The sequence below is a fragment of the Phaseolus vulgaris genome, chromosome 10, assembly GCF_000499845.2.
Source record: "Phaseolus vulgaris cultivar G19833 chromosome 10, P. vulgaris v2.0, whole genome shotgun sequence".
Taxonomy (NCBI): domain Eukaryota; kingdom Viridiplantae; phylum Streptophyta; class Magnoliopsida; order Fabales; family Fabaceae; genus Phaseolus; species Phaseolus vulgaris.
Window position 1 is genome coordinate 605,080 of NC_023750.2, and position 14,363 is coordinate 619,442.

Genomic DNA, 14,363 nt, shown 5'->3' on the forward strand with positions numbered 1-14,363 from the left:
AATATCAATCTTAAATAAGATAATGAGTACTAAAATATTTTTTATTATAATAATAAAATTAAAATTTAACTTGTAAAATTTAAAATATAAACATATATATAAAAATATAAATTTGATAACATTTCACCCTTTATAAGAACGTCTTAGAATTAAAATTTATCTAACATAATAACATCTATTAAAGTCTTGTAATATCACATAGTATTATAAGATCTTTTATGCTATATTGGATCATATTTGCATATTGATTATAAAATACATAAAAGTTATAATATCATAATAAAATATAAAAATTGTTCTTACTGGATTTTGGTGATAATCTTCACAGATAATTCGTCTAAGTGTTCCACCTTGATTTGCCAAACTTTATCACTAAATATTAAGTGAAGATTTACATAAAAAAAAAAATATTCCCACGTTGAAGAAAAATTTTTATTATAAATAATATTAGATTTCAGAGTCTTTAGAAATACTTCCTCAATTGTACTCATATAAGTAATCAAACCATAACATATTCTAATAATCATTTAATTATAATTTTAAATAGTGTATTCCTAATTTAACGGCTATTCTATAATAATTTCGACAGTTACTAACTATATCAGTAATGCAGACAATTGATAATTATATATTAAATATCATTCATCGTCCCATATGAATTAATTATAATAATATAAAGATTTAACATAAATGATAATAATAGAGTGAGTAAAGATATAATTAATTATTGGTAATACTTGAAAGCAGAAAGTATTAATAGAAAGTTGTCATTATATAGAAAGATTAATATGATTTGATATGTAATAGAAAAAAAAAAGTGAAATTGTACTAAAAGAGAAGGTATAGCATCAGTTGATGGGACGGTTGACTCCAAGCGTGATCGCATTGGTTTCGCTGATAAATTATGGCACATCAATTATTTTGGATTGCGAGTGTGAGTCACGCGCCTCATGCGGACAATGGAGTGAGTCACTGTCTTGCAATCGATGAGGGAACACACACAACTTCATCATTAAACCACCCTCAATTAAACAACTTCACTCATCTCACCGTGCCTCCACAAACATCATACTCACAATATTACATATCACCTTAAGTCAAACACTTCTATAACAAATTTAAACTATTAATAATCACTTTAATTACTCTTCTACCAAGCTAATATAGTCTTACATTGTTTCATTAATATAGTCTTACAATGTTTAGATGCTGTGACTGATCTAACGATGTTATCTCTCGAACTTAAGGTCAGAATAGTGGTGCGTAGGGTCGAAAATGTGTCCCAAGCCCCTTAATTACGGAGAATCCACTTTCCTTAGACCTTAACTGGGGGTTTGTTCCTGCTACCAATATAGTATCACATCGTTCAAAAGTTGAGGTCAAAAGACATTTTATATACTCATTTATCATCCAACTCACAGAGGACAATACTTTGAATGCGATCATTGACTTTAAGGATTCTAGATTCTATCTCTCAGACTTGAGATTGGAAAAATTACATTAAATAATATTAATATAGACCCATATAGATAAAGTATCTACATAAATTCTATAAATAAGTTTATATTTAGTATTTATGAAATTCAATAGCATTTATTATTGATATTTCCTAAAATTAACTTGAATGTTTGATGTATTTTATTTTAGGCACATTTTTTTTATTGTACACACGCTCTATCACGGTATTATCTTTAAAAGATGTTTTGATGGATTAAGAGATAAATGTGTATTTAAATTGTCTTTGTGGATTAAGAGAGAAATGTGTTTTTAAATTGCCTTTGACATCGACTCTTAAACGATGCAGAACTATGTAGGACGTACTAGAACAAACCCCTAGTCGAGAGATGAGGGAACGAGTTTTCAATCCCATAACCGATATCAATGTTTCGACCCCAAGTCTATTGAGATATCATCACTATATCAATCGCATTGTCGCTTTGAAGCTCGAAGCTCAAGTTCCATCATGATTTGTTTCTTAAAAGACACCTTAATAGGTTAATAGAGAAAGATATATTTAAATTGCTTTTTACTTCAACTCCTAAACGATGTGAGATTATATTAAACTTATCGAAATTTATACATAAAGAGATGTGATAAAATTGTATGGTAGTCACTAAATTTTAAAATAAACCATACCCTAAATACAATTAATATTTCTAACAATACATGTTTTACCGAATTATCTTTCTCCAAACTAGTATTAACTAATAATATGTGTCAATTACCCAATTTAAATATTAAATACTGGCACATAATTTTATGGATCTTGTAGAAATTTCCTTCGGATAAAAGGAAATTATTAATTGGGATGTTCAACTCGGAAAATAATTAAATTCTTGACTCAGATTTGGATCTGAGCATGGGCGCGGAAGGACAACTAAGCAACATGTTCTTCTTCTCACTGTTGACTATGCTTAAAATTTGAAGCTAAATTGAGTCAAAGTTGAATTGAAGCATTTAGTTTTTGTGCTTTCTTATGGTGTGAAAGAGAATGGGAAAAAAAGGAATATAATTAGAGTAAATATTGAAGTTTTTTAATGAGTTGAAAGAGAATAAAAACTAGTAAAAAATAAAATGATTTTATTTATTATTATTATTAATGTTATAATTAAACGAAAGAAAAGCAAAAGAAAAACTCTTACAATCGATTATAGTTGTCCGTAATAAATTATGAGTTATAAAACTTTAAAACGCTTATTCTTTTAACAACGTAATTCATTATTTCTCATATTTATTTCTTATCAAACTTATAACACTCAAAATTCCATTTATGTCACAAAAAAGAGAGACTTAAAATTCTTATTTGTGAAAGAAACAATTGCATTAATTTTATTGAAACTTCTTTTAAAAATGAGATTAATTAAAATTTAAGAAAGTTACTTAGAAATGTAACATTTAAATTTAGTTTTTTTTTTAATTAAAGTATTGGAACATACTATTTATAGTTTAACAGTAAAATCTTACATTCTTAGAATGTTGAGTATACATAGTGCATGTATTCCCATTGCAATAAATTTAGTTCATATTCAAATTGGGACATCATCAACTTATAAACTTATTTTTTTATGTTATTTATTATATTATGAGAATTTTAAAAAAATTTATTTATGATTTTGTAACTTCTCCAAAAATAAATTTATTAAAGAAATTAATGTTTAGTGTTCTTACTAAATTATGATTTGAGACCAGAAGTTAAGGAGGAAAATGATGTATTATTTGTGCGATGAAAGTTAATAATTCTCGCTTAAAATACCACTTTTAAAAGTTAGAATAAATCAAATAATATATGTAATATAATAATAATAATAATATTAATGTTAAAATAATAAATTAGTATAAAGGGCTCAATGTTAAATATTTTGCAAATACTTGGTGTGTTTTTGTAGTTAATGTATGCTAAATTGATTATTTAAAACTAATTTTGATGTGATGTGGTTTATGTTAAAATATTTTTAGCATAATTTAGTATAATTTTTTATTCAATATAAAACTACTTAAAATATTTACCAAAATTTTGTTTGCTGATTTAAACTTTTATTAAAATAAAAAAACGCCAACTACCTATATAGTTGATAAATAAATGAAATGAATGCAAAAATAATGAAAGAAAGAAAAAATAATTAGCTTAATTCGGGCGCTAGATTGAATTTCTTTCAATAGGATTCAAGTATCCATGCTTTTAAGGTTATGAATTATTTGGATAAATTATCGATAAAGACTATTCCAGGATAAAAATAAGAAGATAAAAAATAACTAGAGAAACCATACAAAAGAACTTCTATTTAACTTATATAGCTAATTTTAATTTAATAAAAAAGTTATTTAACTTTTTCTTACTTTTTTCCCTAACAATTCTTATAAAGAAAGGTACATAAACAATCCTAATTATTTTTATCAAAATTAAGTACACACAATAAAATATGATCTCTCTTCAATTGCTGCACATGACATATTGCTGCACATGACATAGAAATTATCGGTTAAGCTTTGGTTTCTCTTTTCTAAAGATAAATATATAACGTCAAGTTTAATTTGCCTATTAAATTGGTATAATTAGCCGTCATTACTCTTATGTTACAAGCTTAGATATTTCTTTCAAAAACACTGACCATAAAAAAGCTACTTTATTTTATCTAGATAAATAAACAAATTATATATATATATATAATCTAATATTAAAATATAATGAGATGATATACTTCGCTTTTGTGAAAGTGAGTAAAAATTACATGTAAATTAAAATAATTTGAATTTATTTGAAAATTAATTTTTGTTACAACATATTAAACAAAATATCTAATAGTGACTTGTATATATATATATTAACCTAGATCTAAAAGTCTATAAATATAATTTCATACATGGTCTTACGACTTTGTGGAGACCTGCGTTTTTGGTAAAGAGTCATTTTTATTCTTCAATAAGTACTCACTTGGTTTCTTTCTTATTAACTAAGTACTTTTGATATTTTTTTCTCTTAACTCTTACTAACTTAAGCATAAAAGAATCTTCTTTTTGTAAGTGGATCTCCACTTGATGCTTCATCAAGAAAGCTCGACAACAATTCTAAAGAGGAATTAACTCAACCAAAGCTCAGTTTTCTTAAAGTCTCTCACAATCCACCTTAGATGGTTCAAGCTTAGCTTTGGTAAAAACATTTGTCGCCCATCGTGAGACTTAGGTAAAACTATTCTCATACCACAACTCTTATGGTACTCACCAGAAGTCAAACTATCACGTCAACATCATCCTATCGTGAGATTCATCTTTCCTTGATGCTCTCAAAGCTCATATGGAGACTATTATCTAGATGAATGAAATCAACATTCAGAACACCATCGTTGGCATGCAAGATAAGTTCAACAAGAACTTGGAACTTTTATTAAATCAACATTGTGACGAGATGCAAACCCACAGTGGTGAAATGTAGGCTCTCCATTTGCAAATGTCATACTACATCAAAATCAGACTACACACTAGTCCAAAAAGTAATTGCAACCACAACATACAGAGCAGGTCGTTGAGTCTCATTCTATTTTCCTTGATAAATTGGCCGAGGATATGGGTCGATTAGCACATGGTTCTTGACGAAAAAGGGTAACTACAAAATCATGCACCCAATGGATTTAGACTAGAAGTTAATCCTGAGCTCCCGACAAAACTATCAACTTAGCACAATCGGTAGGTCGGATCCAAGGGTCCACCACACACAAGGAATCACGAGCGTGAAATCAACATATGTCTTTTAAAGTTTTGTCGATTCCCTCATTGGATGCAAAAATGTGAGCTAACTTAGCTGATTTCACCCTTTCACACCCGAAGTCATGAAAGTTCGACTCCCAGACAAATGGAAGTGGTTCTGTGTTGAAAAATACTTGAACCTAGAGGGACATGTCAAAGCCTATCTCACCCAAGACAACCTTTTCTGAAGAGTTGTTTCTCACTACTCTCAAGAGACCAACCCTCGAATGGTATTACTCTTTGCCTCAAAATTCCATTGACTCATTTGATACTTTGTGCATTAGGTTCTTAACTCGGTTTTTTTATTACAAGTTGATGGTCACATGCTCACCCTCGCTCCAACACATCACTCAAGGAGATGTTGAGCCCCTACGACACTCAATTGTCTAAGGCATCCACTAGCATTCCCTATTTCATCCAGTTGTAGTGATGCATTCTCTATTAGTATGACTTTATCCAGAGACTTTTATGGACTCTTTGTATGCAGACCCACCCGCCAATATGGATGCATTTTGATCCCGCAGAACCAGTTATATCAATATTAGCGATAACTCATAAGCCAGGAAAAGGGTGAAAAAAAGCATAAGTACAATAAAGGATTTATGATATTTATAAAGCGAAGGGTAGATGAAGTGTTTAAAAATGCTTTGTCTTTTTAAACGTGAAACATTACGACTATAGAACGTTGTGTTGTAGGGCAACATGACAAGTTAAGTAAAACATCAGAACATCAACCACCTAAGTGACATAAAGCTTCAAAACCATTGATATTCATCATTAAGTATGAAAACCCCTCATTAATGCTTATAGGGGTTCATACGGTTTCAAAATAGGTTATAATTAAACCAAGATAGACTCTTTGAACTATAAATGGTTACAAAGTTCAACTCCAAAGCTAATAGTGAAAAGATGTCTTGAAATAATGTTTCAAGCTCATGGGAAAAAAATGACCTTTGAGTTGAATGAATTCAAACTAAAGTCCGATCACCCTTTCAATTGGGTGACGAGCTTAGGGGTTTTGTGCACCACCCAATATTAAAATTTAAAGAGATTATATTACTTGCTTGTGAGAGTCAGAGTAAAATCACTTGGAAATTCAAATAACTTAGATTGACTTAGACTAAACAACCCGATAACTAGTAACGACTTGTATTTGATTTGGATACTAATCTAGGCTAAAAACCTTATAAATCACTACATACTTTTCATATATTACTCTAAGTTCTTACTAACTTGAATGTCAAAAAAATTTCTGCATGAAAATCTCCACTTGGTGCTTCACTAACAAAGCTCGACAATCATTCTGAAAAAGAATTAACTCAATTTTCTCAAAATCTCTCTAATTCACCTTGAACGATCTCAACTCAATTTCGGTATAAGAAAATTACTGAATAATAAGTTTGAATAAATTTTTTAAATATCATGTCTAGATCATAAATTTCCACAAAATTTCAAAATAAATCTTTTAAATAATATCCTGATTTTTTTATACAATGCATGTCGAGAATTTGTGACTTTACATGTGTTATTTCTCTCTCACTCAATTTCGCTAAAACAAGCAAAGATAGTTGTAATGAAGAACTGTAAATACACAAAAAGAGTCCAGACTATAAAAAAAAAAACAGAAGAAATGAGATCTAAAAGAAGATGATCAAGTGGGCTACCATATTTTTAATTACTAATTTGAATAATAATTTATTATCTTAGCCGTTGAAACTGCTTTTGAGGGTGTTTATGGCATTACCTTGGTCACTCCAATTCTCACTGATTAGAACAATGTCTCAGTCCCTTTGATTTTCCAAATACTATGTCATCACCACCAAGAATCGAATCAGAATTTGGAATAATCAGTGAATTGAGTTTTCATCCCTCTCATCTCTGCCTTTCTCCGTTGTGTTTAGAAAGAGAAAAAAAGACAGCCTCAAAAAGCAACACGAGCATTATTACACAGTACTTGCTCGGTTGCTTCACACTTTCACAGTCTGCCTTTTCTTTTGGCTAGATATTATAAAAACAAAAACACCCTCTTCACCATATATATATATATATATGTATGTATATATATCTGATTGAATAGTTACGAAAAGGATCTTTTATATAGTTCATTCTGAGTCTCTGAACCAAAAACAAAAACCACCAACTTTGTAACTCTGCAGAGTTTTCTCTTCTCTCTCCCTTCTGCTTTGGCAGTCTCTGGGGGATTTTGCTTTGCAGTTTTTGTGTCAATTGGTGGGGGCTTTATAACGGTGACTATTTTATTGTGCTGAGTTTTCGTGTTTTTGCAAGCTCCATAGGGCATGGTTTAAAGTTTGGCACATCCTATGAACAAGAGATTCATATCATAGTCATCATCACTACCCATCACTGGCAGCGAACTAAGCTCAATTGAGAACAAAGAAAAAGTAAGGTGGGAAAGAAAATAAATAAAAAGGGTACTAAGAGCCAAGACATTCAGAAGAAGGAGGATCTGTCATCTGAATTTTCTTCCTTCAAGCTTTAGGAGAAAGAGACATCTCTGCCAAGGTTACTAGAAAGCGATTATTATTATTATTCTTATTATTATTAATATTGGATTTTCTTCAGCTTTTGCTCTCTTATTAGTGAGTAAAACGTATATGTAAGGAGTCTGTGCCCACTTGTTTTTCTTTTTCTTTTCTTTTCTCTCTTGCCAGCATCTCTTTTCTTTTGGATTTGTGTGGGGGAGAAACCTGAAGTTGTTCTATTTTTGTTATTATTTTTTATTTGGAATTCTGCAAAGGAATTTCGAGTTATGTGGATCTGGGGTCTTTCTTGGCTTTCGTTTTCTGGGGCTGCGTTTTATATCATGATTTTTGTCTCATTTAGTGTCCTTTTATGTATTTCAGATCTAGACACTGCTTTTGTGGATAAGGGAGACAATGTTGTCTCAGAAGCAAGCAGAGGAAGCAATAGTCACAAACCTCAACGAGACAGAACATGAAGTGGGAAGAACAAGGGATGAAGAGAGGGAGCAAGACCACTCCATGTTCAGCCTCAAAAGCATCCTCTGGCATGGTGGTTCTGTTTGGGATGCATGGTTCAGCTGTGCCTCAAATCAAGTAAATCACCCCATTCATCAGACCCAAATAATTAATATTCATCACCAAAAACAGCAAGAAAAGTAGTCCCTTTTAGGCCATGTTTAACTCAGAAAATTTTCCATTTTATAGGTGGCTCAAGTGCTCTTGACACTCCCATACTCCTTCTCTCAACTTGGCATGCTTTCAGGCATCTTGTTTCAGGTGTTCTATGGAATCATTGGAAGCTGGACTGCTTATCTAATCAGTGTCCTCTACGTTGAGTACCGCACCAGAAAGGAAAAGGAAAACGTCAGCTTCAAGAACCATGTCATTCAGGTTGGTCTGTTACCACTGGTTCCTAATCTGTATAAAGAGAAACAACAGTGATTAAATAGAATTGAACTGTTCTGGATTGCAGTGGTTCGAAGTCCTTGATGGGTTACTTGGTCCATATTGGAAAGCAGTGGGGCTAGCCTTCAACTGTACTTTCCTCCTCTTTGGATCTGTGATACAGCTTATAGCATGTGCAAGGTAACACCTTTGCTTCCATTTTTAAGGCAACTAGAACTAATATAAAGTGGGTCTAAACTTTTCCTCTATTTACAACATTGTTTTCTTTTTCTTTTCTCATACAAACAGTAACATCTATTACATAAATGACAAATTGGATAAACGGACTTGGACTTATATTTTTGGAGCTTGCTGTGCCACCACTGTGTTCATACCTTCCTTCCACAATTACCGAATCTGGTCATTTTTGGGCCTTGGAATGACCACTTACACGGCTTGGTACCTTGCTGTAGCATCTATCGTTCATGGCCAGGTGATACACAATTCACCAAATCACTCCTTCGATTCAAACGACCATAACAATTGGTCAATTTGTGTGTCGCATAATAATACCCAACACTTGGAAATCATGTTTTTAGGTGGAAAATGTCACACACTCGGGTCCAGCAAAGCTAGTGCTCTACTTCACTGGAGCCACTAACATACTCTACACGTTTGGAGGACATGCTGTGACTGTGTAAGTTCACCTTTTTCTCATCACGATCTACCTTCTGTCCTCTTTCCCTTGTTCATCTCTGTTTTTTTTTTCACACTGCTTCTCTTTGCAGCTTTTGCCGGTTATCTTGGTTTTCGAGATCTCTCGGCAAAAACAAAAAATCATGCAAAATCTGCTTTCCATTGTGTTGCTTGTTTTTTTTGGCTTCAAAAGTGTTACTACCTCTGTCCCTCCTTATCTCTGGGAAGATTCCACAATTCAATGGCCATTATTTCCATTTTCTGATTCAATGTATTCACTTTCCAAATTAATTCAACTTTGAATTATGTATCAAAATTTACAGTTTTATTGGGTCGTGTTGGTCGGTCCCCTACCTTCACAAAGTTCTACTTGTAGTTAAGTTCATGTCAATAAAGTAAAAAACAAACATACAAAACATCACATTTTTAACCAAAAAAGTGTATTTTTAGTACTTATTTCTTTTTATCAAATTTGGTTTTGATACTCAATAAGTAAATGTAATTTTTTAATATATATATATATATATAAATTTAATTAAAATTATTTATTGTTACAAAATTAGAAAAAAAAACTAATCTTGTATGTGTTTAGAGTTAAAAATCAAGATTAAAAAATTGGGATTTTTTTTTTAATTTTAAAAATACATCTTTAATAACTTTCATTGTCATGTCATGATTTTCATATAATGGGAGATTTAATTAATGATGTGATTTTTATTTAACACTTTAAAAAGAGTATTAATATTATTATCTGGAGGCATATTATAGTATTAATGGCAGTGTCCATTTTGAGAAAAAATTGAGTGTGCAATTTATTTGTGATTATATATTTTTGCTAGATCTTCTGTTGATAAAGTGATAATGGTGACAAATGTTGCAGAGAGATCATGCATGCCATGTGGAAGCCGCAAAAGTTCAAGTACATCTACCTGCTGGCCACTTTGTACGTTTACACACTAACGATTCCCTCCGCCGTCGCCGTCTATTGGGCTTTTGGTGATATGCTTCTTGACCACTCCAACGCCTTCGCTCTCCTCCCCAAGTCTGCCTTCCGTGACGCCGCCGTTATCCTCATGCTCATTCACCAGGTAAATTACCGACGCCTACCCTTTCTCCCTCTTTCATTAAAAAAAGTGCAAGTCACTTCTTAAAACAATTTTTATTTTTGTTTCAGAAAATAATAATAATAATAATAAATAACAAGTAAAACAAAACAACCTAATGCCAAATTTTAAAATGGGTTTAAGCATATTAAAAGTGCTTTATTTTGACGTTACTGCTGACATGTTTTGTCAACAACTTATTTAAATTTTAATAATTATTTATTTGAGAAATTGATATGATAGTTAAATATTTAAATAAATAGATTAGACAAACACATAAAAAGTATATTATTTTATTAAATAAATAATTTTTTCAAATAAACACAAGCAAACGTATTCACTATCATAATCATTTTTCATATATAATAGCTTATTATTATAATATGCAGCAAATTCATATGCTTTACTTTATTAATAAGTGTATATATTTTAAATACATATCAACACATCATTAATTAGAATGGAAAATATTTTAAGCACTGAATTGTTTTTTAATTTAACTCTGATTTGATAAGTAAAACGTATGAAAGGATTTTGTACACCAAAGTCAAAGCTTTCATTTTATTGTACTTTGATCGTTAGAGTGCATGTGCGTAGTTTTTAAATTATTTTTACGCGCAATTTTTTATAGTTCATGTTATTTTTATTAAATTTGTATATAAATTTATACTAAAAGAGCATATTAACATTATTTTAGTTCCAACATTATTTATAGAAATATCAATGTAAAAATAAATATTCTATTTTCCATTTACACGTCAAAAAAATTTAAGTTTAATTGTATATTATTTTAATCTTTTTAAGAAAACATCCACCAACTAATTGTATATGCATCTTTTGTATTAGGTGGAATCAATTTAAATATACATTCATACTCTTTTTACACATTAAATGTATATTTATCATCAAACTCTTTGAATATGACCAAATTATTTAAGATATAATTAAAGTAAATTTGATTTAATGAAATTTGTTGAAATTGTTATCGATTTTTTTTTTTCTATTCTTACATTTGATATCCTTAACATGAATAGATGCCTCGAAAATATTATAACAACTAGATTATAGTTAAATTATAAGATGTAGATCAATGCAAACTTAATTAGTTTTTTTTTATTTAAAAAAATTAAATAAAGGTATTTAAGGGATACTAAATCCTTATAAAAAAAATATTTATAACTTCCTTCAAAACTATGACTGCACAATTACAACACCATCCACAGAAGAACTTGGAGTAAAAACTCTGGACCAAGCAAATACAAAAACATAAGCTACTGACTTTTAGAACAATGCTGCATTGATTACACCAACAACATGTTATAATATCAAATTTTCTCATCAATTTGGTTGGAGATACCGTATTAATTACAATTTGATTTATATATTCTCATGGTTGATGTGATGATTTGTTTTTATGATGGTAAATTATTATAGTAAGTTTATGACTGAGGTAATGGTGAATGATGCAGTTCATAACATTTGGGTTTGCGTGCACTCCGTTGTATTTTGTGTGGGAGAAGGTGATTGGGATGCACGACACAAAAAGCATATGTTTGAGGGCACTTGCACGGTTGCCGGTGGTGATACCTATATGGTTTTTGGCTATAATCTTCCCTTTCTTTGGTCCCATTAATTCTGCTGTTGGATCTCTTCTAGTTAGTTTCACTGTCTACATCATCCCTTCCTTAGCCCATATGCTCACTTACAGAAAACCCTCTGCCAGACAGGTAAATCTTCTTCTTCACTCTCTTCTTCTTTCACAACCATCTCAGATACTCATTAATGTACCAGTGGTAACATTGTTATTCTTATAAAAACTAAAAGATAAAAACTTCTAGTAAGAGAGTTGGGTGGGAGAGTGGAACGTAGCAACAAATGTACAAACGCATTTAAGGCTTGGATTTGGAAATTATACGAGAAGTATTGGAGCTGGTGGTGGGTCATTTTCGTACAGTTGTTCACTGCACCTTCATTATGTACTGTCCTACACCTTCCTCACCAATTCACTCATCTCCATCCCTTATAACTAGAATTACAGGAAGATAAAATCATAAGAAATTCAGTATTTTTTTTTTGTAAAATTGAAGTAAGAACAAGTTACCTAAATTATTGATGCCAAAATTAGTCATTAACATTTTTTATACTTTGATTCGTTTAATAGTTTCACATAGTTCACAAGTTTAGATTAATGATAATTTATATACATATTTCTCCCTTACACTTTAAGAAAATTATGAAATAGAAACCAATTTTAGAGATAAAAAATAATTAGTTCTTATAGTGACTAAATTAGAGACTAAAAATATTTTTGGTTTCTAAATTAGTTTTTACTATTGTTAAATGATTTCTAAATTGATATCTAATTAGCAACCAAAGTTTTTGCTACCAAATTTAGAATCTAAAAATCGGTAGTTAAAATTTTGGTTGCTAAATAAATACCAATTTAAAAATTATTTAACCATAATAGAAACTAATTTAGAAACCAATTTTTTTTAGTTTCTAAAATGGTCTCTAATTTAGTCACTATAACAACTAATTATTTTTTATCTTAAAATTGATTTCTATTTCATGATTTTCTTGTAGTGTTAGTTATTCATATAGTTTAGAAGTTAAAATCAATTACAATTTATATACATATTTTTTCATTAGTCATTCGAGATATTTTTAAAGAAAAAATCGTGACGAAACTCTGAACTTTAGAGCATATAATATCTCAAATGCTATGATTGTTATGATTGATCTTAGTAACGTTATTTCAAGGACCTTGAGAGGGTTCAAAATGATGGTTATGAAAATGATGGAAGTGACAAAAATCCCCATGGGTTTGGACATGGTATTTGGGGGGCCCTCCCTAAGATATCTTAGTTTATCTTCGTACTATATTTGAAAATCTTGTTAAATCTCTTCATTTGCATTATTGTTGGCCCCTTTTTGGGATTTTTGTGAGGGTTACAAGAATAGTAGTGTGGGGGCACCCTAACAAGTATCTAAGTACTTTTACCCTAATTTTGCAGAATGCTGCAGAGAAGCCTCCTTTCTTCATGCCAAGTTGGACTGCAATGTATGTGTTGAATGCATTCATTGTTGTGTGGGTTTTTGTTGTTGGATTTGGGCTTGGAGGATGGGCCAGCATTACAAACTTCATAAGGCAAATTAACTCATTTGGGCTTTTTGCTAAGTGCTACCAGTGCCCTCGACCAGCACCACATGTTGTGGCAGCAGCACCCCCTCATGCCCATAATTAGACCCAATTAAAGCTGACTCATTCACCTCAACATAGTAGAGTTCAGCAACAATCACAATTCCTTTAATACTTTGTATTATACATGGGGAAAATGGTGAACATATACTTCCCCTTCGTATGATGTGTGTGCTGGCTGGGTTTTGCATTATTTTTGTCCTTTTTCTTTGTTATATAGTATTTTGTCTCTCCCTTCTTGTAAGATTAGTTCATTAAAAATAGTGTGTCAAATGTTATCATTCCTTTGCTATGAAATGCACAGCCTAATTAAATTTAAATTAAACACTATGCTTTCGTATCTTTCTTTTACATTTTTTCCCCTTAGGTTAAGACTTTCTTTTTCATTTCCTTTTATTCTCATAGATTGCAATCTCATTATCAGATTTCATGTTTCTGGAATGTTTCTTTCGAAATAAGAGTAACTGTTTTAAATATTTGTTATCTTAAAAAGGTCATTTGGCTTGAGTTCAGAAGGCTCTCACTGTTCAATGGTTCTCTAGCATTTATTTGATTATAATGTTACTTCTGTTATAATGGAAATAAATATAAAGAATAAAAGAAGAAATAAGAAATAATTAAAAGAAAAGAGGTTATTTGATTAAAATGAATTAAGGGAAAAATATGTTTTATTTATTTATTACTAACCATTTTATTTATTTATACTAATATTATTTATTGTTATAATAATAAAAATAAAAAAAAATATTAAAAAAC

General features: G+C 30.5%; 1 protein-coding gene across 2 annotated transcripts; it reads left to right on the top strand.

The window, feature by feature from the left end:
- Positions 1-6,880: 6,880 nt before the first annotated feature.
- LOC137818376 (auxin transporter-like protein 2) lies at positions 6,881-13,932 on the top strand. Of its 2 annotated transcripts, none has more exons than XM_068621763.1 (9): positions 6,881-7,764; positions 8,106-8,318; positions 8,430-8,615; positions 8,698-8,810; positions 8,919-9,102; positions 9,209-9,306; positions 10,186-10,393; positions 11,878-12,135; positions 13,423-13,932. In XM_068621763.1, the coding sequence occupies exons 2-9, from the start codon at positions 8,139-8,141 to the stop codon at positions 13,651-13,653; spliced, it is 1,458 nt and encodes a 485-aa protein (XP_068477864.1). In that variant the 5' UTR covers positions 6,881-7,764; positions 8,106-8,138; the 3' UTR covers positions 13,654-13,932. The 2 variants fall into 2 exon arrangements, with proteins under 2 accessions (XP_068477864.1, XP_068477865.1); XM_068621764.1 differs by lacking the exon at positions 6,881-7,764 and adding an exon at positions 7,855-8,008.
- Positions 13,933-14,363: the final 431 nt, after the last annotated feature.